This window comes from Dermatophagoides pteronyssinus, unplaced genomic scaffold (assembly GCF_027571235.1).
Source record: "Dermatophagoides pteronyssinus isolate colony J.1.1.1.1 unplaced genomic scaffold, Derpt_VIB-CSIC_2022.12 sq0029, whole genome shotgun sequence".
NCBI lineage: Eukaryota > Metazoa > Arthropoda > Arachnida > Sarcoptiformes > Pyroglyphidae > Dermatophagoides > Dermatophagoides pteronyssinus.
In genome coordinates this window covers 365,212-392,160 of record NW_027461553.1, presented here as the reverse complement: position 1 = coordinate 392,160, position 26,949 = coordinate 365,212, and the positions used below count along the sequence as shown (strand labels likewise).

Here is a 26,949-nt window from a genome sequence, read left to right as displayed (position 1 = left end):
GACATCATTATTATTATTATTGTTTTTGTTTTTCAGGTGTTTGTTTGTTGATAGATGAAACAAAACAAGAAACAAAACAAAAACGAATCTAAATCATCATTATTATTCAATAAAAAGCCGAAGAAGAATATAATGAATGACAACGAATGAAAACACATCATCATAATAATGATAATTTGAAATCAAATTATTTCCTGGAAACAAAACACAATGATGATGAAGAAGAAGAAGTTGATTGAGAAATGACTTAAGAGAATCATGTTGCTGCTGCTGGTATATTCTGCTCATTCAACATCAGAAAATCTCCATTGAAAAAAATTTATTATTCTGAAAATTGTAAGTTGGATTTTTGTTTTTTTGTTTTTTTTCTTTTTACTATCTCTCTCTATGTCTATGTTTGTGTGTGTGTTTTATTAATGGCAATGGCCAAGATTATGTGATTTTCTGATTACTTGATTTTACTTTTGGATAAGATTTTTTCTTTCCAAAAAAAAGATTCTTTCAAAATATAAGATTTCATCATCATCATCATCATCATCATATTCAGATATTTCACGTTTCCTTTGAAAACGAAGGAAAAAATTCGCTTAAAATTCATTATCATCATTATCCACATACGAAAAACATTTGTCGGAATCTGAATGATGATGATGATGATGATAATAATAATCATTATTCTAGGTTTATTACCATCATCATCATCATCATCCATATGCAACGTATATTTGTAAAGAATTTTATATGTTTTCCTTGAATTTTGTTTTTCTCTCTCTTCTTGCTTGCTTTTTGATGTGTTTCCCTCTCTCTCTTTCATTATATATCTTTCATTCATATAAATTCGGATATTTCACTCACTTTCATTCACTTGAAATAATCATCCATATGGTTAGAATATTTAGATGAATAAAAAAAAATTCAAAAATTTAAAAAAAAGAAAGAAAATGAAAAATTTCGTATGAAAATTTTCCAAAAACAACAATCACAACAACAACAACAACTGGTAGGATTGTGAGAAGAATTTGAATTGGTTTGAGAAATAAGAGAAGAGCTAGAGAGGGATGAAATGATTTTCATGATAATGATGATGATAACTTTGAAAAACAAAATTGAAATTGAGTAGTGAAATCTTTTTTTTTGTTCTCCATCCGAAAAAACGTAAATAAACCATTGCAAAGAATATCCAATTGAAAAAATCTGCTTGATTTTCTATTTCGGTTCAATCTTTTCGTTTTCCAATAATAATAAAATTATTAATACAATTTTGATTTTCAAAATCCTAAATCAAAAAATGATAATGTTTTCTTTCAGTTTTGAATTTGAAAACAAAAAAAAATCATTGCATAATCATCACATTGATTTCGATTCCGATCGCTAGATGGCCGTACTTTTGTGTTTTTTTTCACATGTTGATGTCGTTTTAAGTTGATGATCAATGAATGATGAATGTAAACAAATCCATGGCCATTTGAATTCAATTTGTTTTTGTTTTATTTTGGATTTGAGCAAAAAGAAAATTTGAAACAAAATGACCAATCCATATGAATCACGTAGTGTTTGTATATGTGTTTCCGGTGATATTGGACATAGTCCTCGTATGCAATATCATTCATTATCATTAGCTAATATTGGTTTTCATGTTGATATTGTTGCTGATCAAGAATCACGGCCACATGAACAGCTTTTATCAAATCCACGTATACGAATATATCCATTATCATCATATCAATCGATAAAATGTAAATGTTTTTGAATTTGTTTGTTGGAATTTTTTCTTAAAATTGACACTGTTGTTTCATTTCAATCAAATTTAGGTTTTCCCAAATTTGTTAATTATTTTTTTAAAATTTTATTCAACACTATATTTCTTTTATGGAATTTAATGTTAATTCCACGACCGGATTATATTCTGGTTCAAGTAAGTTTGGACAGAACAAAAAAATTTGTTTAATTTTAATTTTTTTCCTTCTTCATTATTTTACCAATCAAGAATCCACCATCAGTGCCTACCTTGATCATAGTCTGGTTTGTTTGTCGTATTCGTTCATCGAAATTTATTATCGATTGGCATAATTATGGTTATACAATATTAGCATTGTCATTAGGTGAAAAACATTTATTAGTTCGTTTATATTCAAGACTGGAATTTAATTTTGGTAAACGTTCCGATTATAATTTCTGTGTTACACGTTCGATGAAAGATGATCTTCGTAAACGAATCGGTAAAAAGTATGATTATTCGAATAGTGTCTTGTTTAATTCAATTTTATTGATATTTTTCCTCTTGTCCATCATAGAGCTATCGTTTTATATGATAGACCATATTCATTCTTTCAACCATTAACATCAAATGAAGATAAACATTTATTTTTGGAAAAATTACAATCCGAATATTCACAGCTAGAATATCATGGCCAAAATGAAACATTATTTACAAGATATTCATTTAAAAATGATGAATATCAATTGAAACCAAATCGTCCTGTAATCCTAATGAGCAGTACAAGTTGGACCAAAGATGAAGATTTTCAAATTCTATTGGATGCATTATATGAATTTGATCAAAATTATGCTGAAAAATTAATTTGTACAGATAATGATTTGAAAATTATCTGTTTCATTACCGGTAAAGGTCCAATGAAACAACATTATATCCGTATGGTGGAACATTCATATTCATTCCGATATACACGTTTTGTTTTTCCATGGCTTTCAGCTGAAGATTATCCAAAATTATTAGCATGTGCTGATCTTGGTGTTTGTTTACATAAATCATCAAGTGGATTAGATTTACCAATGAAAGTGTTGGATATGTTTGGTGCTCGTTTACCTGTCTGTGCATATCGATATCAAAGGTTAGCAAATTTTTTCCCTGGATCTATTTTGTTCGTTTTTTTTTAAAAAACATCAATTTTATTAATTTATTTCAAAAATTTTAGTATATCCGAATTGGTTATCGAAGAACAATATGGATTATTATTCAATGATTCAGCTACACTTGTTCAATGTATGATGAGATTATTACAAGATTTTCCTATATGTTTAGAATTGAAACGTATGCAAAAAAATATCGATAGCAGTTTTAATGGAATTGATTGGCATTCAAATTGGAAAACTAATGCATTGCCTGTTTTTAAATAATCAGTTAATGATACAATCCATTTTGTTAAAATGTTTTTATTTTTTGTTGAACCAAATAAAAGAAAAGAAATGATCAAAAATATTCATATTTTTTATGACATTTTAAATTCGACTGATGTCGTCGTCGTAGTCGTCGATGGTGATGATGAATTTGATTGTGTCGATTCAGTGGCTCCATCTATCGTCACCGATGATGTTTGTCGATGATGATTATGATTATGATGATGGCCACCACCACCATCATTATCATTATTTCCATTGCTTGATATTGACATTAATGCATTTAAACTTTGTACAATTTCCATACGATCAATATTTTTATCGTCGTCATCATTATGATCGATAGTTTTACAATGATCAATTTGAAATGTGGATGATGATGATGATGGTAAATTAGCAACAGTATCAATTGATGATGGTGATGTAATGGCCGAATTATTAAAATCACCAAAAAATGCTTGTGCATAAAAACTTTGTTGATATAATTGTTGCATTTGTTGTTGTATTTGTGCTTGTGTTAATAATTGTTCATAAAATGTATTATCTAAACGTTCATTTGATGATGATATAGTGGCTGTTGTTGTGTTGCTGGTATTCATTAACGATTGATTATTCTTAGGGGGTCTTCCACGTTGTCGATGATGAACAGTTGTTGATGATGTATCCGCTTTCGGTGAACGATAATTATTATTATAATTATTATTAATAATATCCGATGATTGACCATTACCGGTGATAGTTGCATTATTATTATTACGTAATACTTCAGTATATTTATTAAATAATCTTAAATCAATATTATTTTCATCGATAATAACATTTTCCATCAATCGTAATCCTTCATCGATAACATCATTTAAATGTTTACCATAATCAATCGAGTCATCATTTGATGATGATAATGTCGTTTTTGGTGTCGATGATTGTTGATGTAAGCCATTTGCAGTTTTCTTTTTACCTGATTTACCTGTCGGACCGGTCATTATTGTTGTTGCTTCATTTGAAACACTAGCGCCGCCACCACCAACATTATCATTTGATAATGATGAATGATGGCTATTTTGTTGTTGTTGTTGTTCTTGTAACAATGATGATGATGATGTTGTTGGTATTGTTGATTCATTTGAATATAATGAATATTGTGAATCATCAGTATCATCTGTTTCAATTGTTTTATGTTCTCCTTGTCCTTCTCTTTCAATCATCATCATCATCATTGTTTCTGTTTGATCTGATGATAAGGATTTTTTCAAACTATTTCTACTCAAACAACCGCAAAAAAAACATCAAATATGGATCGAAATAGAATCATGTTTAAATAGATAATTTTTTTTTTTGCAAAAACTTACTTTTGATGATCTTGTTGTTGTTTTGGTTGCTGCTGTTGTTGTTGTTCTAATTGACTTTTTTCATTAACCAATTTCATTTGATGATCATTAATCAAATTCAATTCATTTTGTAATTGATTTAATTCATGAAAATTTTCTTGTTCATTTGCTTCATTTATTTGATTTTGTATCTGTTCTTGTTCATTACTTAATGATTTTAATTGATCTACTATTCCTTCCAAACGATTCTAGTTTAACAAAAATGAAGTTTTTCAATGTTTGCAATTTTTTCTCTCTCCTAAAAGGATTCTACCCAAAAAACAACTTACATGTCGTCGTTTACGATCATCTTTTTGATGATGATTACCACCACCACCACCACCGATTGATGAATTTTTTCCCGAATCACCATTATTTAATGATTGATTCAATAATGGACTAGATCTACTATTATTATGGTTATGATTATCAACAAGACGAATACGTTTTGTTGTTGTTGTTGTTGATTCATTATTGATTGATGTATTTGAATCTTCGCCACCAGCACCACCACTGCCACCAATACGACAACTTTGGGATCTTTGAAGTTTACAAAATGAAGAAAAAAACGTAATTCAATCAATAAATCAAGAACAAATATTGGTCATCATACCTTGAATGTCCTTTTGAATATTGATAACCACTATCACGTACAACTTGCCTTGCTAATGGAAATAATTCATCACGACGATAAAGTAATTGTGGTATTTTATTACAAATCTGTGCAGCAGCTTCATTCACCGATACTTCATGTAATGTTAATGGTTTTTCCGGTTTACGTTTACAATCAAAACGGCCATAAATTGCAGCATAACGTCTTATTTCATTCATACGATGTGGATCATTTTCTAACATTGTCATTATGTTCTATATGGTGGAAAAAAAATTCAAAAATCCAGAAAAAAAAACCGTTAACCGAGTCAAAAAAAATTGCTGGTTTTTTTCTTATAGTTTTTTTTATTATCAACCCTTCATTATCCAGCAACAGCAAAAAAAATCCTATAGTAACTATGTTTAGAAAAAAAACTATAATGAAAAAAAACATCAAAATGGATGAATGAATCACTCACTAGCCAATCGCTGAATGCAAAAAAAAAATCCAATTTTTTTTCAAATGCAAACAATAATGGGTGACAGGACTTGGGTTTTTTTCTCCCTCTGTGTTTAACCCCTGAGAGAAAAAGAGGGATGTGTTGTACGATAATGAATTGATGCGCATCGAAAAAAAAACACTTTTCTCTCTCTCTCCTCACAAACATCCTCATTGTTTCATTGTATAAACACTGCAGTATAACCAATCAACCAACCAGCAGCAAAAAAAACATTCAAATTGGCAGTTGGTTGAAGAGAGAGAGAAAATGGATCGATCCATTTTTTTACTTATTCACGGGGTAGTTTTGAATCAGTTTTTTTTGAATTCAAAAAAAACTTATCAAATTTTTTATGTTAATCAGAAAAAAATGAAATTTTTTTTTCCAAATTTAAAATCCAAACGGTATTTTGATTTTTGGGGCAGATAGAAAAAAAAGGCCCGTGTGTGTCGCGTTGTGTTGAACCCTGGGGCGGATCAAAAAAAATATTTTTTTTTTTTGTGCCATGCCTTCGAATAGGCGTATCTCTCTCTTGTCATCAGCCAATTGGCTAAGAAAAAAATTGCAGCAATTTTTTTTCGACTATTTTAACACAAGTTTTTTTCTCTCTCTTCCTCCCCCTCTCTCATCATCATCACGAACAGATGGTCGCAGAGATCATGGTTTAACAAAAAAAAACTTTAACCCTTTACTTTCTTAATCTTTATTATTATTATTTATTACTAACCTCAATTTCTTTGACAATACGTTTTTTATTCCCGTTATTATTATTACCGATTGTTGGTTTAAGATCTAAAATTGATGCAGGTAAATTTTTAACCAATTGTTCAGCAGCATCAGCTAAACGTTGAATTTGTCGTTCGGTTAATATTGGCGTCATTGTTATTGGACTACATGGTTGACTATATTGTTCAACATTATTGTTTGGCTAAAGGGAAAAATGAATGAAATGAATTTCTATTTCCACATCAACAACAACAACAATTACCTGGAATTGACTTGGTGATGGTGTTTTCGATTGATTACCTGCGGCAGATCTGGTATGAAATGATACATTAGCCGGACTATTTGAATTTTGTTGTCGATGTAATGCTGTTGCGGATGGTGATGTTGATTGAGCCGTAATAGCCGTAGATGATGATTGATGACCACCACCTAATATTGTTCGTGTTGAAATAGCCATCGATGTTGTGGATGTAGATGATGTTGCCGCTGTTGTTGTTGTTGTCGGTGTTGTTGATACCGAATCAACATTACTAGTTAATTGTCCAGTTAATGATGATGATGATGATGAATTTGTTGATTGATTATTATTCGAATGAAATGATGGCATTAATGGTGATTGAAATAAAGCTAATCAAGTCGAAATAGAATCAAATTGCTTCAAATTGCTTCATATTTGCAAAAAACTTACCTGGATTAGTAGCCCATTCATGTAATGATTTTTGTAAACGTCTTACATGTAATGGTTTAGCAGCCATACCAACTAATGCCATTATTTCTAAAAATTCATCTTCACCAGCTTCATATAATTGTTGTACATCATCACCACCTTGACAAATAAATGTATCATAATATGATAATAAATTTGCACGTTGTAAAACACGATATAATTGTAATTCAGATTCATTTGATGGTTGTGTTGTCATTGCAACTAATATTTTCAATTGATTGATTGATGATTGGTTTTTTTAAAGGGAAAAAACAAAACAAAACAAGAATTAGGAATATTACTTTGAAGAAAATTATTTCAAAATTTTTCGACTATAAACACCCAAACACACACTGGATCAAACATCAAAACTTACAAAATACACCGAAAATTGCATAATTTTGATTGAATAATTGAAAAAAAAACATATAAAAACAAAATTTGAAAAGAATCCAGATTGGAAAACAAAAAAAAATCAACCAATCCAAAACGAATGAAAAAAATCGAATGTTGTTGTCAGTTTGTGTGTGGAAATAGAATCGAACGTTTTTTTGTTTTTCTCTATCATTTCCACCCTTGTGTTGTATGATCGTTCCATTCATTCATTCAATGATGATGATGGGCATGGTTGTTTGGTCGTCATCGTGGTGGTGGTGATGTTAAAATTCGTTGGTCCCAAACAAACAAACCAGCCAGATAGGCAAGAGAGAGAGAGAGAGAGAGTCCCATTTCGATAATTTCATTCGTTCATTTTTTTTTCTGGTTTTTTTTCCCTACTCTCTTCACCCACTCATTTTCTCCCTCTCATTCATTCGACAATAACCGAATAATGTAAAAGAGTGAATGAATAACGAACGAACGAAAAAAACTAACCCGAAAATGGGTTCGGCATTATAATTCGGGAAATGGGTGAAAAGAGTTAAAAAAAATGAAAAAAAAGAGAAAAAATTTGAATGGGTTCTCCCTGGAACCTCTCTCTCTCTCTGCTTACTCACACAGTGTTAATGATTGAATGTGTGTGTGAGAGAGAGAGACAGTGTGACAAGATTTCTTTTCCCCAAATGTGAAATAACGGGTTGACAGAAAGAAGAAAAAATTATTTGACTACCCGCCTATGAATTTTCAAATCGCATTTTTTGTTTCACTAAACATCAAAGAATACGGAATATCAGCCAAACAGAATATTCTTGATTCTGCTTTTTTTGTTTTCTTTTCCAAGCAACCAAGTAATGAATAAAAATTTCTTTTGAAAATATTCAAATTTTGTACTGATTGACAATGTGTCAACATTGATTTGTTTTGAATAATTTGTTTCCCTTGTCCACTATTCTGTCAATCGATTCTTGACTGACCAAAAAGAGAGAGAGAGAAATTCTGATTAATTGATGTAAAAATATTCAAAGAAGAAGGAGGATGAAAAACAAGAAAAGAATATGTTTCCGAAAACAAATACATCATCATCATCATAGAATTTAAATGTTTACAAATATTTGCCAAAAGGTCGTCATTTTTCCACTTAAACATGCATCTCTACCTTGTTTCTCACTCTCTTTGGTCACTAATTAACACTTCATTAACACAACCTACGAAATCAAATTGAGAAATCAAATTGAGAAATGAATAAATGAATTTTAAAATGTCAACATCAAATGTCATGCAAATATATTTTTTTCAGCATTCAACTAACCCTTCAGCGCTCAGCACTCAGAACAAAAAACATTGCAGTGAAGCTAACTTTAAAAAAAAAAAAATTTTCTTCCCATAGACTTACTTGTACCATTAAGATTTCGGCCCAAAATTCTTTGATGTGTTGAAAACATTTCGCTATCGATTATTGATAATTTTTCATCGAAGTTTTGTCTTTTATTTTTCATTGAATTTCGGTTTGAATTTTCATCCAAACTTGGTGTTTTCAATGTTGAATTCCGTTTTGTTGGCGTCGAGCTTTGTTGTTGTTGCTGTTGGACAACTGATGTTTCGAATGAATTCGAGCTTACATTACAATCATCAACCCCACCACTACTAAAATTAAATTCTTTATTCGAGCTTAAATTACTTTCATCATCATCATCATCATCATCATTAGCATCCTTTATTATGGTAACGGGTTGAATATTATCGTCGTCGTCGTTGTCGGGCTGATTCTTCATCGTTCGAGTTAGTTCACTGGTTGGTTGGTCGAATCGGACATGGACCTTCCCACTTTTTTTTCACCGAAAAAAAAACAAAAGAATCAAAGGGTTAAAAAAAAATTCTGAATGCGCAATGGAAGAATTGGTTTTCGAATGAGAAAAAAACAAACAATGAAGGATTCGAACACACCCAAAACACCAAACGCACACACACACACACACAGAATGGCTATATAGAATATTTTCCGGGAAAAATTCTTTCCCGAAAATTTTTTTTTTCGGTGGTAATGGTAGGATGAAGGGAGAGATAGAATGCAGCTCGAATTTGGTTATTTTTTTCGTTCGTTCTTTTGTTTTTCCGGTTAACAATTCTGTCGGTTGCACTGATGCTGATATTCTTTCGAAATTAAAAAAAAATTAAAATTTACTGCCTAAACAACAACAACAACAACAAACTGGGCGAATGTCATTATAGTGGATGTAGAAGAAGGAGAAAAAAAACCATAATGATGTTCGAGTTTAAGTTTGGAAAATTTTGGTAGATTCCAAAAAAAAAAAATTGTTGGAAAGTTTCCCGAAAAAAAACTTACACACACACACGAACAAACAATCTTTATTTATGAAGATATAGAAATTTTGTAATTGAATATTTGGTTGCTGCTGTTGTTTTTGTTGATCGATTTTAATTTCTCACTAATTACACTTTTTTGTTAGTTTTTCAGTGGTCAGCGGAAAAAGTTTTCGGAAAGATATTTTTTCGGAAAAAATTCTTTCCAAAAAGATTTCTTCGAAAAATTTCACCAGATAAATGAAACCAAAATGAGAAAAAATCTTATCGTTTATATATAGTCTGAGGAGAAATGATAGTTCCAGTTTCAGGTTGTTGTAGGTGGTGATGATTGGGTTAACGAATGCATCCCAAAAAAAGGCAAGTGCAGAAAAAAAAACTTTGACTTGTCGTTTTGACAAAATCCCACGATCCGAAAAAAGAATGTCAAAACAACAAAAATCTTGGGAATCTTCATGGACGACACACCTTTGGTTTTGATCCAAAACGATTTCTAGATGTTTATAGGTTTCTGAAATGTTTTTTCTCAAGATTTACAACAACAGAAAAAACCAAATTACAAAAAATTTGTCCTCATTCTCACACACCTTGAAAATTGCATCACAACCACCCGCGCAATATCAATTTCAACACGTCCAAACCCTTTCCTCTCCAGTATGACTACAACAACAACCTCCCTCGCTTTCCATTTTATGAAAGGGTTATTTTGCAAGGTATTTTTCTTGTGCACGCGAAAAAAAACAAAGATTCCCATCAGATTTTCAAATCATCCATCCATCCATCCAATTTAGTGATTCAGTGAAAAAAAATGGATGCGGTTAGTGAATTTTTTTTTTTGTTGTTTCTCATGACATTCGAGTGAAAAATTTCTTTTGACTGATGTTTCATTGAAATGAATGTCAAGGATGTTTTCACCATTTTTTTTGTTTCGTTGTTGAATGATTTGATCTCATCAACCAAGAAAAAAAAACCGAACAAACAAACCGAACGGATCTACTTTCACTGGAAGATTTTCAACAACAAAAAAAAACTTCATTTTTTTTCTAAATTTTCAAAACTTTCAACGGGTTAATAAATAAGACAAAGATGATGATCAAAGGGTTTTTTTTTGGCAACATTCCCCGGTTTGGTTCACTCATTTCACTCATCAATCATGTTGATTGGATCCAAAAGCAGAGAAATTTCAGTCAAAAAAAACACCATGTAAAATGTTTGTCCTTTGATCCCAAACACACACACACATCATCCGTCTACGTTTCAAAGGCCAAAGGTTTTCTCTCCATTTTCCCCCCATCTTTCTCATTCATCGTTAAAAGTTTGTTTTTTTTCTATATATAGATCACTTATATATAGAGTCGTTTTTTGATCGATGCAAAAAATGAAATTCAAATCGGGGCAATCGGGGAATTTTAAACTTTTCTTTTTTGGCCCGAAACATCATTGATTTGACACGTTGATGATGGTGAAAATAGTCTTCAGTTTTTTTATCGGCCCTGTTAACCCTTTTATCAAACAAACAAAAAATCACACGATCTCTCGAAGAAACACACAGAAATATGACAGATGGCGGAAAAAATGTCGGAAAAATATTTTTCAAAAAAAACCAAAAGTAGAACCAAGACGGCCATCTAGCGGACAGTTTTCAAACAAACAAAATCATATTTGAAAAACTTACCGAAAAACTTTTTTGAAATTTACGAGAGAAAAAAAAATTGCACACTTTTAAAAATCAGATTTTTGCGATCAAATCAAATCAATCAATCAATCAATCAAACGATGATGTTTGATCCAGTTGTTGAGATGAATATTGCATTTTAGTTTTATGACAACCAAAACAACAACAACGACAACGACAAAACATGACTGTTTTGATTAATATCTCGAACATAAATGATGGATGGATGATGAAAATTATTACGATGAGGATGATGATACTTCGAAGGTGGTCGATTGTAAATTTGTGTGGTCTTTATGTCCAAAAAAAATTATACCGGAATCAAATAAAAAATATGAATTTCCAAACAACAAAACACAACAAAAAAACATCAATGTTGGTGGTGGTAAAGTTTGATGATTTTTTCTGGTTTGACTAGACTAGAACATCAGCATTAAAATAAAGTTTTGTTTTGGTTTTTTTGGTTTTTCCAAAAAGATTCTTCAAAATTTTGATGTTTTCTGGGTCGGGCTATATGTTTTATGACTCTACCAGTGGTTGGTTTTTTCAACCCTTTATTCTCTCAAATCGTGCTTGTTTTTTTCTATTTTTTTTTGGCCTGCACGTGAATATAACCCGTTTGTTACAGAAATTTTTTTTTCAACCAACAAAAAAAACAACCCCTTCGGTTGGTTATATAACTCCTAGGGTTAATTCAGAAGGAAAAAAAAATGTTCCAAGGGTCGTTCCAACCATTAACCAACACACTCACGCACAAAGCATCATATACACGCACGAGCTTCAGGGTGACACCATACACACGTGCAGATGCGGGATTTTTTTTCCTAAAATGACCTGTTTGACATTGACCGGGGTTAACGAGCTTGATATTTTCATCAACCAAACAAACAAAACGAATAACAGAAACTTTTTTTTATTAGAAAAAAATTTTAAAGAAAAAAAAATTTATTTAGAAATTTTCAATGATTTTTTTTCGTTGATTCGGCTGGTTCGGTAAACTGAAAAAATGATAAAGTTCAGTTTGAAACAAACGACAGCAAAAGCAGCATCCAATATTTCTTCAAGCAAATCCATCATCCTCTTCATCGGCCATCTCTTTGGCATATTCAAGATCTTGTTGTTCACGTTCACGACGATCCTAGATACATTTTTTTTTGATTGATTGATGAAAATTCAATTAAATCAGCAAATTAGCAAAATTTGAGAAAAAAACATGCAAAAAGGAAAATATTTTTAAAAAGAGTTTTCTGTTTTAATTTTGGTCAAACGTTTTTCCGTAGAAAAAAAATTATTCATCAAAAAAAAAGTGAATCCAAGTGAAAAAATAAAATTTAAAATTTGAATCGTAATGTTGCGAAAACATAAAAAACTTGACTAGATTCTTTTTAAGAAAATATCTAATACTTGAATCTTTAGCTTGGCTATTTTTTGAAAACTTCAGGTCTTTCACTCTGAAATGTATGAGAAATTAATGTAGGGTTAGAATTATTCAAGACACATATTGAAATGGAAAATGGATTATTTTTCTAAAAACACATAATTGTATACATTACCTCAGCACTTTCAAGATCTTTATTATATGATCGTGGTGGAAAACGCATTGCTTTTACCGATTGATTATGAATATCCAGACAAAATGATATACGACTATTGAATGCATTCAATGGTTCAGATGTACAATAAATATCCGTAGTTTCTTTTGAACGCATAAATTCACGTTCATGATCAATAGTTGCTTCAATAACACCATCACGTATAGCTTTCGATACAATATATTCAGCATCTTCAACATTATCAAGCATTAATTTTTCGGAAATATCTTTCAGATAAATACGTGAATATGATTGATTTATCATACGTATAGCTGTTTTAATAACATTATGTCGTAATCTTATAATCAATGTATATGTATGATCCGCTTGAAATTTTGGACCAAATTTATTCAAAACTTCATTAAATCGTTTTAGATTACCGGTACGAACAGCCTGTGTTAATTGAAAATATGGTGTCAACGGACGATGTAATGCTGGATCACGAAAAATTGCTCGTTCAGGTATATCACCCAACAAAAGATCAACAGTGATGGCCAATTTATGTACAATCTGTTTAAAACCAATAGCCGATTGTTGTGGTGCTTTACGTATTGCTTGAAGTAGATTTTTTCTTGCTTCCGAATATTCCAATTGAATAGCTTTAATACGTCCCATATAATAGAAAAATCTTGCCCATTCATTATTCGAAGCACTTTCCGGAAAAGTTGATTTCGATACCAATTTCGATGCCTGATCATAAAGATTATAATGCAAATATATACGCAATAATGAATTCAATAGAACAGCTTGTCCTTCATAATCATTACGTAATGTAGCCGTTTGTAAGCGGCTATGAAAAAATGATTTTGTTTCATTCAGTTGACCATTCAATTCATAACATCTTGTATGATAATAATAGGCTTTTGCAGCCAATACATCCAATGTACGACGATTATGTTTACAGATTTTTTTCATCAATAAATCCGAACATGTTATAGCCTGAAAATGAATGAATTAATGAAATGAAATGAACAACAAATTTGTTTTTTTTAAACATACACTTTTATAATTATGAAGATCAAGTAGATATAATACGACCAACAAATGAAAATATACATCTTGTTCAGGTGATAATGTTTTGGTTTTCAATTTAGTTGTTGTTGAAGTTGAAGATGAAGATGCTGTTGTTGTAGTTTCAGTTTCCATTGGTTCTTCAATATAAGCCAATAATGTTTGTCGTTGTTCTGGGACATTTTGATAGAATAACGATATAGCACGTCGTAAAATTGTAGCATTAATATTTTTACGTGTTGCATTCAATGAACGTAGAATCCGTAGAATAAAACGTTGTTCTTTAGCCGATACTGCTTTTTCAATTTGTTTTGCATGTTCACGTAATTCTTCGATAACAAAATTTTCTCGTTCAACTTTTTTGGCCGCTTCATCGATAGCCGATGATGATTCAGTTGATTCTGGAGCAGGTGATTTCATTTGAACATCTTCAACGACTTCTTTTTTACTTTCAACCATTTTTTTGATTTTGATCAGTTAACGATATTTTATCCGAAAAAAAAATTATTAAATTCAAATCAAATGAATGAACGTCAATTGAAACAATGAATACAGAACACACACAGTCGAATCGAATCGAATCTCAGCCGTGAGTAAGCAGAAAAAACAAACAATCGATTGTATCGATTATTTCGCCATCTCGTGATGATCGAATCAAAACAAACAAAATTCGAAAATTTTTGAAAATTTTAAAAATTCAAAATTTTAAAATTTAAATTTGATTTTAATTAATTAATTACTTTTTTTTAAAATTATCATTATTAATATGATTGTAATCGCTCTCTCTCTCTCACACACACACACACAAACATCATTACTATTATTGTCCAAGCACATAAAGTGACGAAGTGAAGAAAATGAAAATGAAAAAAAAACAGAAGATAAATACGTCAAGAACAAGAAACAAAAAAAAAAAGAAAAAAGAAAAGAAAAATTATTGTTGTTGATCACAAATCATGGATACGAAAGATTAGAAGTGAAAAAAAATTCTAAGGTGGGCAAGTTATGTTTCAAACAGTAAATTGGTTTGTTTTTGTTTTTGACAAAATGAAAAATGTTGGCCATTTAAACATCGATCGAATTGAAGATTCATAAAATGGAACGAAACAAATTGAAAAAGAATGGCACTTATAAGGATAATCTGTGTGTGTGTGTAAATAGTGTGTGTGTGGCCATAAATTATGTGTAAATAGTGGTGGTGGTGTTTCTGGGTGATCAAACAAACAAACAGAAAAAAAGTGGAAATCAATAAAAATTTTCTACACACGATGCATTATTGATATATATTTTTTTTTGAATAAAAAAAATTCCACCATTTCTTTTTTTATTGCAGAAACAAAAACTGAATAAGAAAAAATGTCCAGCGGCTGTTCCATTTACTGATGTGATTGCGATTGATAAGATTCATTCAAATTCCAAAAAAAAAATTGAAAATCTTTTTGTGTAGCCAGAATTTTTTTTTCATCTTCTGAAAATTATTGATTATACGATTTTTAGATTGGCCTTGTAAAATTAGCTGGAAATAATCCTTTTTCACCGGTCAATTCACGTATACCCATTAACCAACCTTCTTCTTGTTCTTCTGGATCTTCATATTGTATAACATGTAATATTTCACCACTTTCAAATGTTAATTCATCATTATCTTCGGCTGCATATTTATATGTTGCTTTTACCTATGGAAAAAAATTCAATTTCAAAAAATTAAAATCTACATTTCAAAACAGTAAAAACTTACCTTGTATAAAACACCAGGCGGTAAATCTACAGTCGTAGCTCCAATTGGAATTTCATAAAGTTCTTCTTTTTTATGATTCTATAAACATGTTTGAAATGAATAAATTATTAAGTAATCTTTGAAAATTTAAAAAACAAAAATGTTTTACCATTCCATCATTATCATTACAATTTCCATTCGATTGATTTGTTTCACCATTATGTTGTTGTCCATCACCATCACCATTTGTTTCTTTATTAGCCGATGATTTTGTTAATGATGTTTTTAATAAATGTGGTGGTGCTATCGGTGATTCTTGATCCGATTCCATTGATTTATTCATATTCATATTATCCATTGATTCAGATTCGGAATTCATTTGTTGTTGTAGTTGTTGTTTATCATCATTCAATTGATGATCAACATCTATTGATGATGATTTTTTATCCACTTTTGTTGGTGAATGTTGTTGTTGTTGCTGTTGTTGTTGTTGAATTTGGCTTAAATAATGGCCAGCATCCGATTGAAATGTACCTTTTGCCGCTTCAATTGCTAATTGTTCAATCATTTCAGCTAATTTATGATCAACTTTTGAGTATTCTTGATGAAATTGTGTTTCCGAATTAAATAATGTTTGAAACATATTTATATAGAATGGTATACGGCTATCATATAATGCAGGTAATTCTTCATGTAATTCTTTATTCAATACTTCATATAAACGTCTTGATTCATCCATTTGTTCACGTGATTTTGTTAATTTCATATCATCACGTTTTTTTGATGCAGCTTGTATTGTTTCATGATTATGTCGTGCAGCATCATAATCCAATAATTTACGACCACGTTTATCGATTTTATTCTTTGTGAAAATGAAGAAGAAAGAAAAGGAAGGAAGAGAGATAAGGAAAAAGATAAAGAAGAAACAAAATGTTACAATAATTTTCAGCAAAAGACAAAAGATTATCATTGATACAAATCTCATCACGATCTTTATTCAATGAAATGAAATGAGAAAAAAACTTACTCGAATTTCTGAAAATTGACTGAGATAAGTGCTCAATGGTATTGTACATTGATCATTTAATTTATGGCATAAATCACCCCATAACATTTCAATTGATTTTATACGATCAGGTATTGATTCCTGGCCAGGCCAATCATTTTCATAAATATCAGCCATACAATCTAATAATGACTTAGATGCTGATTGCATTTCTCTTGCACATGTTGCATAATTTTTCATTTCTTTTAATAATCTTGTTGCATTTGTTTGTTGTTTATTAAAATTTGTTTGATAAATTTCAAATAATTCATCAGTGGTACGATCTTTTTTGCCAAAATTTTGTAAAAACTAAATCAAGAAAAAATAGAAAAAAAGAAAAAGAAAAGTGTGAAAAAAAATTTACATAAAAAATCAATAAAAAAGCCAACCAAATTGAAGATTGATTTTTGATTGAAACATTAAACCAGAACGAGAAAGGAAAAAAAATCGGATAAATCTAATCTGGAATTACCGGAAGACAAAATCTGTCAATCTGTTCGAATCCCTATTTTGACTACCGACTATTTCGACTACTTCGGGCAATGGATTTATCATTTAATATTGATTTGATTAGCAGCTGATGATTTTTTTTTTTTGCTTTTGTGGAAAAAAAGGCCAACGACAAAAATCAATCAAATTGATGATGCTAAATATATTAAAATTCCATTTTTTTCTTCCCTTCGATTCGAATATGGATTATTATTTTTTCACGTCATCATCATCATCACCTGAAGCAGGCTGTTAATGGGAAAAATCGAACAAACAAACAAAAATACCTGGTTAGAAAACAGCTTATACCTGGTTAGAAAAAACAGTTTTTCTAACGCCTGCCGATCTATTACATAACAAGCTTATGATGATGATGATTTGAAAACCAACAAGTTTTTTCGTTCTTTTCATTCATTCATCTTTCTCTCTCTTTCCACTTTGTTAAACTATTATTTACCTCTACACTGAGAAAAATGACCCCCTTTTTTTCCCCCATTTTCCGAAGTAGCGGCACATGCAAAAAATTTTCGGATGCCTCTACCACTGCTGATGATGATGTTGTATGCATTCGATTGTGCGATTTACACTTTAAAAGTTTAGACAATTGTTTTGATGTACTCGGGAAATATAAACAATTCCCATTCATTTTCAAAACACCGGATTTAATTAATGTTGAACGATTTTTCAATAATTATCAGAAAGAATGAATGATTTAATATTTAATCTCAAATTATTATTTTTGATGATCAACCTGATTTGCATTGCAATCAAATCTTTGGATTATTAACAAAATCGGAGGACCTGAAAGATTATCTTGATCGGATTCATGAAATCAAATTGAGTGAAAAACTCAATTGAATTTTTCATAATCAATTTTCTTAAAACTGGAATTGGAGTTTGTTCATCTCATTTAATTTTTTCAAACAATCTGATGGAATTCGTTTGTTCAATTTTGATATTGGAAAATCAATTCAAAATGACTTTTGGTTGATTTTCAATTGGGCCACTGATTGATCAGCTTGATAATTTTATAAATCATATTTGAACTTCAATCAGATATAAAAACTTGATTTGATGAAGTTTTCGCGAAAAACAATTGAGAAAAACTATTCTGGAGACCTTTAAAAGGAAATGCTTAAGAATAAATCATTTTATAAGCTTTGTCAATATTCAGAAATGAAGCTTTGATTAACTTTGATTAGCTGACCAAAACGATTTACAGAGGCGAAGAAGAAGATCAAATTATCTTTGGAAAAGAATTACTAAACAAGGTAAGAGGAATAACATTGAATGCTTGTGATATTCATTTTGCTAATCAAATATGTTTTATTATCATCTAAATAACATCATGTTCATAAAACAATGGGTTCATCATCATCATCAATGCTGCCACATTTACCATCATCATTGACAACCCACATTCATCAACGACAACATAGCCATCATTGTGGTGGTCATCATTCATTGTCGTCATCGTCGGATGTCACACAATCTGGCCATAAATCACAATCATCGATTGGTCAACAACAGCAATTGCCATTATCATTATATGATAATCATTCACCAATCTTCAAACCGATTCATATTGATCATCATCTTAAAATTGACATGAATTTCACTTCTTGATACAATTGAAGCTAATCATTTCACAAATCAAGAATTTTTAGATATTAAACCTTGAATGAATGGCTAAAGAGGAATGAAAATCATCAACTTTGACGGATTAAGCCGATAATTTAACGATTTTATCACGTAATTTGAAAATGGATTTTTCTAATGTCCTTTGTGGTCTTAATGTTGTTGTTATCGTTTTTGTTTGATATTTTTATTATTTTGTTTATTATCATGAGTATTTTGTTCTCAAAATTTTAAAGATAAAAAATTTGTTTTATCAAGATTATTTCATTAATTTATTACAATCGATAAAAAAATGAATCAATTTAAAAAATGTATCCATTTGGATCGCAACATTTAAAAAATATAACAGACTATATGAAGGGCTAAAAAAATTGGCGGATTCGAAAAAAATTCGAATTCGAACGACCGTTGTTGATTTGAGTTCGAATAAGTGAATGTAAACGGTGCTCATTGACTTTCGATTTTCGAGTGAAAATATTGAAATAAGTTATCTCAAAATCAAAAATAAAGAAATAAATCAAGAATTTTGACGTTTCAATAAAAGAATTAATATATTTCTGGATGTTCAACCAAACTTTTATAATAAAATGGTAATTCATGGCGACATTTATCTTCATTTATTTTCGTTTGTGGCAATTGAAAGATTCAAAAATTTTGATCACATTTATGATTTCAAGTTAAGTAACAACAAAATTTATGTGAATTTCAGTTAAATTTTTCTTTTCTAAAAATTTTATCTGATTAATTTCTTCAAACAAATTGTTCGGATTGATTGTTCACTAATGATATTGGCGAAATCTTTTTCAACTCAATTCAAAATACTGGCCAAATAATAGATGATAATTTGGAAATATTTTGTCGGTTTTGGGAGAGTTCATCAAAACAAAGATTATTTTGAAAAATTAATGTCAAATATTTGCATCACCATATGAATATTGATGATCGATGACAAAGTTGAACTGACCAAACCATTTGTAATTAAGTATCCTTTTATTTTGGGGATTATTGAAAATTCAGACTTTATTTTTAAAATAGATTTACGAACTGAACTAAATTCGGAGTATGATTCGTTTCCTTTTCATATTTCAAACTATTTCCATAAGTTGGCACTCGTCTATGATCTTGGATATGATCACCTTCAATTGAAACTAATAGATATTCAATCATTGGACAAGAATTTCTGAATTGGATAAGTCCGCTTTTAATTGAAAGAAATTTGTAAAAAATAATCGTTCTCACAATTTTGCTAGGTTGTGACTTGATTGGCAAACATTTGGATTTTCAGATTTGATGGCAAATGGCATGAAGAGAATTAAGAAAACTTGACTTCAAGTTATCGATTGAAAAAATTTAACAAGTTATCATAATGGCCCAATCAATCAATCTTCATAAATGCAATTTTTGATATCCTCATTGCTTTCAGTGCATATGTATGTATGATATTTCTTTGAAAGTTTCAATCTGACATTTTATAATTGAGTTCCAGAAACTTGATGTTAATTTCATACCATTCTTAACTCATTTGGTTTGAAATCAATAATGTTTGCGATCCGATCAAGGATTTTCATTTCATCGAAATTCTTTCCCAACGAATTATGATTCCTTATAATCAAGTCTAATTGATGAAAACAATAGGTCAGTTATGTAAATTCTTGAATTTTTTTTATAATTGATTCTCTTTTTTAGATTCACATCAAGAACTTTGAAGATATGAAACTTTCATTAAGAAATTTAAAAGCATGTTTTGAACTTGATCATTTTTTGATCGTTTTGATTCAAAGATTTAACTTTCCAAGATGCGATAAACTATTTATGAAGAGTCGAATCGAATTTTGTTTGACTTTCAAATTGACTTATTCATTGACTGTTTTCTTGACTTGAGAATTTCGACTAGGCCATTTTTGACATGTTTGATTCTTGACTTTCGCTTTGACTTGGCCACTTTTGACTTATGAACTCGATGATGCATTTGATTGCTTTTAATTTTTGCTTTTCGACTCATCTAAATATTTATCTTTCTCTTGAAATGTTTGATCAATGAATCAAAATTATCGACTGATGATCAAGTTCAATCATTGACTCGTCAATCGTCACAAACGAAAAAGACGATGAATACTATCACTCTATTCAAATTAAATAAAAGAATCATTGTCAACAAATGTTTCATTCAACGATGATTAATATTCATATCAATCTTCAATAAAAGGTAAATTACTTCTTAATATTTTCAACAACATTGATTCTAATTCTTGTTTGCATTTTCATATCTCGACTTGATGATAACTGAACATTGACGATCATCCATGGATCATTCCCAATTGAACGGTAAATGAATTCTTAATATTCTTGATAACATTGATTCTAATTCTTGTTTGCATTTTCATATCCCGACCTGATGATAACTCAACATTGACGATCATCGATGGATCATTTCCAATCAATGACTATTGAATAAACGGTAAATTACTTCTTAATATTTTCAACAACATTGATTCTAATTCTTTTTGCATTTTCATATCTCGACTAGATGATAACTCAACATTGACGATCATCCATGGATAATTTTCAATTAAACGATAAAGGAATCCTAAATATTCTTGATAACATTGATTCTAATTCTTGTTTGCATTTTCATATCCCGACCTGATGATAACTCAACATTGACGATCATCGATGGATCATTTCCAATCAATGACAATTGAATAAACGGTAAATTACTTCTTAATATTTTCAACAACAATGATTCTAATTCTTTTTTTTGTATTTTCATATCTTGATCTCATGATAATTATTATCCGCATTGAAGATCATCGATGGATCATCCCGAACAAATGACAATCAATCAAGTTTCAATCAACAAAATTCGTATTTATTCTCTTTGTCGACAATATTATCGTCCATTCATCAAAATTGTCAAATCATCCAATTATCATGGAAGTGAACATTGGTAATCGAGTGAAGATGATCAAAATGGATGTAAATTGGTTAATTGGCATCAATGGCTGCAAATTCTCCGGCTCTTTTCCATCACATGGCGCATAATTGGATCGTTTTATCAATTTGGAACTTGTGATTTTAATTTTTAATTTATATTTTTAATTTATTTTATTCAAATTATAAAATTTAAATAAAATTTAAGTGAAATTCCAAAACAATCGAGGTACTGGATCAATTCAAAAAATATCGAAACAATCGATGAATCGCCCGTCGTCACAATCACGTGATTGAAAAACAGATGATTTAACCAGTTCGGTACCTAATTTCTATGCTTCCAAAAACGCTACTTCGACTGTACAAATTATGTCCGTGATTCATCATAACTATTTTCTATGCTTCTTCTCCACCCTTCATTTTTCTGAGTGTATGGAAAAGTCGAAGATTGAAAAAGTTGGGAGATTTTCTTTCTTTCTTACCTACTTCATTTTATCTTCTTGTTCTTCGAGTAACACATGTTAGTTCAAACATCTATTTTAGTTGTAGATTTTTTATTTTTTTTTTTATTTTTAGTTAAATTGACCTATTTGAGGAGCGCACAAACAATCAATTCCGGACAAACATTTATTGTTTCTTTTTGTGTGTGTTCGAATGATAATGATGAACGAAACAATCGATGATGATGATCGATTGTGAATGATTCGAATTCGAATTCGAATAAAAAATTATTAAATTGAATGAAAGAAACATGAGATGGATCAATGATGATGATCAATCGAAAATCGATTTGTTTTTTTTGAAAAAAGATACAAAAAAACAAACCAAATTTACACTATATATCACCAGAAATCAGTTCAGTGAACTGAATGGGTTCTTGGTAAGAAAAAAATCTTTATCATTTTTTGTGTATGGTGAACGGGGAAAACTTTTTCTTAATGTTTCTGTTACCACCACCATCATTATCATTATCACAGAACACCTGAAAAAAAACATCATTAAAATGTTGTTGACATTTTCTTTGCTGCAAACAGAAAAATAAAAACAACATTCAAAAATATGTAGGTGTTTATCATTTACAAATTATGTTTGTTTTTTTTTATTTTGGTCGGTCATGACCTGTCATTTATGAACGTGTACATCCAATAAATGTTCGAATTTGAAGGAAAAAAAACATTCGAATTTGACAACATTCGAAAAAAAGGACAAGTTTTTTTCTTTCGGATCAAGGAAATCCGGAAACCGGATTTTTAGTTTTTGCTGACCTTCATCATCATCAAACGAAAAATAATAATCATAAACCATCGATATATATAGGTTATGATTATCTAATCATCGGTTATTATATGAACGCACACAAACATCATTCAACTCTAAAATATCATCATCATCTTCGAGAAAGAAGTGAGAAGAAGAAAAAAACCTGACAATCATCATTTTACGATGAATGTTGATGTTATTTTTTCATTTGCGGTTTGCCCGGTGAAGATGAAGATGAAGAAAAACAAGATCATCATTCAAAAAAAAAAAAAAAAAAAGGTTAATATCATTATTGAATGTCAAATGTCAAAACCGTTTTTCTTTTTCCTTCTTCTTCTTTTTAATCAAAATTTGTTTTTTTTTCAGGGATTCAAACAGTCAGATGGATTTTGTTTCCCTTATAAAATGGATCATTCATTGGAAAAAAAACGAGGAAAAATATGAATCATCATCGAAATGGCTTTTTATGGAAAACAAATTTCCAGAAAGAAGGAAAAAAAGAAAACTTGACCCAAAAAAATCTTTTCGGGGAACAAAATTTTTGTTGTCCAAATTCGGTTCCTGTTCATTTTTCACCCACAATTTTGTTTCATTTTCATTTTCTTTTCTCGTCAACTTTTTTCTTAACCTTGACTGATTTTTAAAAAGTAAGTTTTCCATTTCATTTTGTTTTCGTTTAAATGTTTCCATTGTCCACATGACCATAATAATAATGATAATAATGATTATCATCATCATAACGATGATGATAAGGTCAACCACACATGGACAAATGATGATGATTTGTTTGATGAAATTTGAATTGAAAATTCGTTTCTCATCAAAAAAAATGAAAAGATGATCCGAATTTCATCAAACAAATTAAATATTGAAAAATTATTATTGATGATGATGAAAATTTGTGTGAAAAACAACAACAATAATCATCATTTGTAAATAATACACCTACACACACTGATTTCTTCTTCTTTGTTTTAAAAAAGGTAGTTAAAGGGGGAAAAAAGAACAGGTAGGTAGGTAGGTGTGTGTAGGTGTATGATTTAATTTCAAAAACATCATCATCATCCGCATCACGACCAATGTCAAATTATCATTATCGAATTAATTGATGATGATAATCATGGCAGATGTTTTTTGTTTGTTTCTAATGACAAAAACAAAAAACGGAAGGCCATTTCAATGTCATCATCACCATCATTCATTCATTGTTTTTTTAAATCAATTGGCGAAAATTACAAAAACTAATTAAATTAATTAATCGATTACAAACTGAACACGAAAATCAAGAAGAAGACAGATGGGAAATTTTACTGAAATGATTCGTGTGCGCACATCCGAACATCCGATCATCATCAGCATCATTATTGATGAATCCTGACATTGCTTGATTGGGAAATTTTTTTTTCAATTTACAAATCAAATCTATCGATATATTAGAGTCATAGACCGATATCCTAACAACAACAACAACAAAAGCAAAAATGATGATAATCTCTTTCGACGACCAGAGAGATAAAAAACCAGGAAGAAAATTTTTCGTTTTGTTTATGGCAAAAATAACAAAACAATAAACGAAAAACGAAACGAAACTGGGGAAAAATTTGTTTCCTATGAATATGCAAATTTATCAAATCAAAATATCAAGATATTTGATTCGAACAAAAATAAATAACGAAGAGAGCGAAAGAAGGGATAAAAATAAATAAATAATTCTGGCATCATTTCAACAACAGAAAAAAATTCTTGATTCGAAAGAATTTGATACACAGGCATTTGTGTGTAAATCTTCTTTTTTCCTGGTTTGGTTGTTTTTGGTTATTTGAAGATTTAATAAACACACTTACCCGTTCTTTTGCACGTAATGAATGTTTGGCAACCACTTTGGAGAAACCTGATGTTTTTGAATCGGCCATATTGTGTACCATATTTGTCTTTTTCTTTCTGTGTTTTTGAAAAAAAAGAAGAATCAATCAATCAAATGATGATGATAATCGATCAATCGATTTTTGTTGTTGATGACGATGATAATGGTGGTGGTGAAGAACAAAAAAAAATTGTTTTTTTTAACTGATTGAAAATGAAACGCACACAAAACCAAAAACAAAATTAACCACCACCAAACACACAACTGGATTAAATAACAAATCAAAACAGCAATCAACAATCAACAACGCCCCAATCAATGTTGTTGATGTTTTTTTTAAATGAAATTTCGAAATTTGATTTTCGATTGAAATAATGTGCCCAGAGAGAGTTGGTGAGTGAGAGAGGGAGAGAGAGGGAAACAAACAAACAAACAAAACCATAAACACAAACAAACCACCAAAAATGAATTTCTATTTTTTTTTTAGTTTTGTAGAAAATTTTTCAAGTTTTTTTTCAAAAAATTGTGTAGGTGATTCGCTTTTTGTTTCAAACACCAAACAAACAGACAGGTAGGTAGGTAGATAAGGGGGCGTGATACAATCGATATGTGTATGTAGAATCACCTTTTTTTGTTAATCAATTTCTAAATATGGTCATCGGAATGGATGATTCAATCGATTCGATTCTCGTTGTTATTGTCGTAGTTGTTAATCAATCAAGAGCACGCAGTGTTAATAAATTTAGTGATTTTTTTTGGACATTTAAAAAAAAATTTTTCTCGAAATAAAAATTCAAATGAATGAAGTGAAAACAAGCAAAAAAAAAGCATCAACAACAACAGATTCTTGCCTCGATTGGTTCGAAACAAAAAAACATCTGTGTGTTTGTTTGGTTTTGGCTGATGATGAAAATGTTTCAATGTTTGCCAACAAATAACACTCTGTTGTGTTTGCTGTTTAGTGTATTTTCTGTAAATAGTTTGGCTCAAAATATTTACAGTTTTCTTTTACAGCGGTGGATGGCTGGCTGGTTGTTTCTCTTTTGTTGGCTGCTGCTTTTTTCGGCTGCCCTATCATCACTTTAGTTTTCTTCTTTTTGATGAAAATGAGGATCGGCGTAACAATATTGGCGAAAATTGCTCTATCGAGGAGATTGTCTTCGAGAGAAAAAAGAGCAAACTTCTTCTTCATAATGATCATCGACGAAGTCTACATCCATGGTAATAGTTGGGGCAAAAAATATTTCTGTTCTGTTCTGGTCTGGTCTGGTCGGCCCCCATCATTTTATCAAAATCAACCAATATAGAACAAGAAGAACAAGAATTTTTTCGTTTTTTGCCTTGTCCATAAATTCTTGCCAATTGGTTTTGTTCAACTTGTTATATAGCGAAAGAAATGATGATGGATGTGGATTTATTTCTCTCCATTGCTTGCTTTTCCTTCCTAATTTTTTTTCTCCGGTAAAATCAGAAACTAACCTCTACCTTTTTCATTCAGAGGGTTATTTTTTTTTCTCGCTCTTCTGAACAAGTAGATTTAACACAAACACAAACACATACCGGTCACACATAACTGTTATTTTTTGGGTTGAAAACTGGATTAATTCGTTTTTTTCACTTTATGGTTTGTTAATTTTTTGATTTTGTTTGGTAACAAAGTTTTTTTTTCTTTAAAAAAGAATCAAATCAAATCCATTCAGTTTATTAAACCCATTATGATGATGATAAAAACCGAAGACAAAACAGAACAGAACAAACAAAAATCATTGTTCAATGTCAAAGTTTACAAACAAACAAACAATAAAGGGAAGAAAAATTCTTGAAATTTTTATACAATTTTGTCATTGTTGATTCAAATTCAAGACGATGACTTGATCAAAAAACAATAAAAAAAACTTGGCTGACATTCATACTGATATTCTTCAGTCTTTCGGTTTTTGTTTTCTGTTTTTGTTTTCGGATTTCAAAATTGAATTACTTTTTTTTCTTCCAATAAAAT

At 30.1% G+C, this 26,949-nt stretch overlaps 4 protein-coding genes and 2 long non-coding RNA genes across 16 annotated transcripts; 3 read left to right on the top strand and 3 right to left on the bottom strand.

Annotated features, from left to right (window-relative positions):
* Positions 1-641: 641 nt before the first annotated feature.
* Positions 642-3,220, top strand: Alg1 (ALG1, chitobiosyldiphosphodolichol beta-mannosyltransferase). Of its 2 annotated transcripts, XM_027346072.2 has the most exons (5): positions 1,395-1,736; positions 1,812-1,915; positions 1,988-2,226; positions 2,295-2,852; positions 2,937-3,220. In XM_027346072.2, exons 1-5 carry the CDS (start codon positions 1,526-1,528, stop codon positions 3,136-3,138), a joined length of 1,314 nt encoding a protein of 437 aa, XP_027201873.1. In that variant the 5' UTR covers positions 1,395-1,525; the 3' UTR covers positions 3,139-3,220. The 2 variants fall into 2 exon arrangements, with proteins under 2 accessions (XP_075679553.1, XP_027201873.1); XM_075823438.1 differs by lacking the exons at positions 1,395-1,736; positions 1,812-1,915 and adding an exon at positions 642-719.
* Positions 3,018-11,930, bottom strand: nab (NGFI-A-binding protein homolog). 4 transcript variants are annotated; one of them, XM_075823437.1, is made up of 9 exons: positions 11,404-11,930; positions 8,800-9,223; positions 7,011-7,250; positions 6,585-6,949; positions 6,324-6,524; positions 5,119-5,372; positions 4,796-5,045; positions 4,488-4,714; positions 3,018-4,398 (listed from the first exon to the last, which is right to left on the bottom strand). In XM_075823437.1, exons 2-9 carry the CDS (start codon positions 9,176-9,178, stop codon positions 3,231-3,233), a joined length of 3,084 nt encoding a protein of 1,027 aa, XP_075679552.1. In that variant the 5' UTR covers positions 9,179-9,223; positions 11,404-11,930; the 3' UTR covers positions 3,018-3,230. The 4 variants fall into 4 exon arrangements, with proteins under 4 accessions (XP_075679552.1, XP_027201845.2, XP_027201853.2 ...); XM_027346044.2 differs by having other exon boundaries at positions 8,800-9,230; positions 11,404-11,929; XM_027346052.2 differs by lacking the exon at positions 11,404-11,930 and adding an exon at positions 9,589-9,618 and having other exon boundaries at positions 8,800-9,230.
* A 370-nt stretch (positions 11,931-12,300) lies between these two features.
* Rpn3 (regulatory particle non-ATPase 3) lies at positions 12,301-14,605 on the bottom strand. 2 transcript variants are annotated; one of them, XM_027346152.2, is made up of 3 exons: positions 13,995-14,603; positions 12,957-13,934; positions 12,301-12,541 (listed from the first exon to the last, which is right to left on the bottom strand). In XM_027346152.2, the coding sequence occupies exons 1-3, from the start codon at positions 14,463-14,465 to the stop codon at positions 12,464-12,466; spliced, it is 1,527 nt and encodes a 508-aa protein (XP_027201953.1). In that variant the 5' UTR covers positions 14,466-14,603; the 3' UTR covers positions 12,301-12,463. The 2 variants fall into 2 exon arrangements, with proteins under 2 accessions (XP_027201953.1, XP_027201960.1); XM_027346159.2 differs by lacking the exon at positions 12,301-12,541 and adding an exon at positions 12,632-12,854 and having other exon boundaries at positions 13,995-14,605.
* A 104-nt stretch (positions 14,606-14,709) lies between these two features.
* Positions 14,710-26,536, bottom strand: Amph (amphiphysin). 2 transcript variants are annotated; one of them, XM_075823477.1, is made up of 6 exons: positions 26,511-26,536; positions 24,931-25,027; positions 16,751-17,077; positions 15,893-16,585; positions 15,745-15,822; positions 14,710-15,682 (listed from the first exon to the last, which is right to left on the bottom strand). In XM_075823477.1, exons 1-6 carry the CDS (start codon positions 26,519-26,521, stop codon positions 15,500-15,502), a joined length of 1,389 nt encoding a protein of 462 aa, XP_075679592.1. In that variant the 5' UTR covers positions 26,522-26,536; the 3' UTR covers positions 14,710-15,499. The 2 variants fall into 2 exon arrangements, with proteins under 2 accessions (XP_075679592.1, XP_075679593.1); XM_075823478.1 differs by lacking the exon at positions 26,511-26,536 and adding an exon at positions 25,576-25,829.
* On the top strand, positions 17,360-19,157 carry LOC142645928 (uncharacterized). Its single transcript, XR_012846954.1, has 2 exons — positions 17,360-18,528; positions 18,697-19,157. It is a non-coding gene; the product is annotated as an uncharacterized LOC142645928 (long non-coding RNA).
* Positions 20,299-22,050, top strand: LOC142645927 (uncharacterized). Of its 5 annotated transcripts, none has more exons than XR_012846952.1 (5): positions 20,299-20,325; positions 20,382-20,530; positions 20,582-21,101; positions 21,478-21,604; positions 21,702-22,050. It is a non-coding gene; the product is annotated as an uncharacterized LOC142645927 (long non-coding RNA). The 5 variants fall into 5 exon arrangements; XR_012846951.1 differs by having other exon boundaries at positions 20,582-21,220; XR_012846950.1 differs by lacking the exons at positions 20,299-20,325; positions 20,382-20,530; positions 20,582-21,101 and adding an exon at positions 21,134-21,220 and having other exon boundaries at positions 21,423-21,604.
* Positions 26,537-26,949: the final 413 nt, after the last annotated feature.

Bases quoted from the DNA above. Each gene is read 5' to 3' on its own strand.
- Alg1 (XM_027346072.2), top strand. From the start codon at position 1,526: ATGACCAATCCATATGAATCACGTAGTGTTTGTATATGTGTTTCCGGT. The intron at 1,737-1,811 runs GTAAATGTTTTT...AATCAAATTTAG, and splicing joins ATCATATCAATCGATAAAAT to GTTTTCCCAAATTTGTTAAT. The intron at 1,916-1,987 runs GTAAGTTTGGAC...TTACCAATCAAG, and splicing joins CGGATTATATTCTGGTTCAA to AATCCACCATCAGTGCCTAC.
- nab (XM_075823437.1), bottom strand. From the start codon at position 9,178: ATGAAGAATCAGCCCGACAACGACGACGACGATAATATTCAACCCGTT. The intron at 6,950-7,010 runs GTAAGTTTTTTG...CGACTTGATTAG, and splicing joins TGAATGGGCTACTAATCCAG to CTTTATTTCAATCACCATTA. The intron at 5,373-6,323 runs GTTAGTAATAAA...TCCACCATATAG, and splicing joins GTATTGTCAAAGAAATTGAG to AACATAATGACAATGTTAGA.
- Rpn3 (XM_027346152.2), bottom strand. From the start codon at position 14,465: ATGGTTGAAAGTAAAAAAGAAGTCGTTGAAGATGTTCAAATGAAATCA. The intron at 13,935-13,994 runs GTATGTTTAAAA...ATTCATTTTCAG, and splicing joins ATCTTCATAATTATAAAAGT to GCTATAACATGTTCGGATTT. The intron at 12,542-12,956 runs GTAATGTATACA...AAATGTATCTAG, and splicing joins AAGATCTTGAAAGTGCTGAG to GATCGTCGTGAACGTGAACA.
- Amph (XM_075823477.1), bottom strand. The intron at 16,586-16,750 runs GTAAGTTTTTTT...ATTTTCACAAAG, and splicing joins GTCAATTTTCAGAAATTCGA to AATAAAATCGATAAACGTGG. The intron at 15,823-15,892 runs GTAAAACATTTT...ACATGTTTATAG, and splicing joins GTAATGATAATGATGGAATG to AATCATAAAAAAGAAGAACT.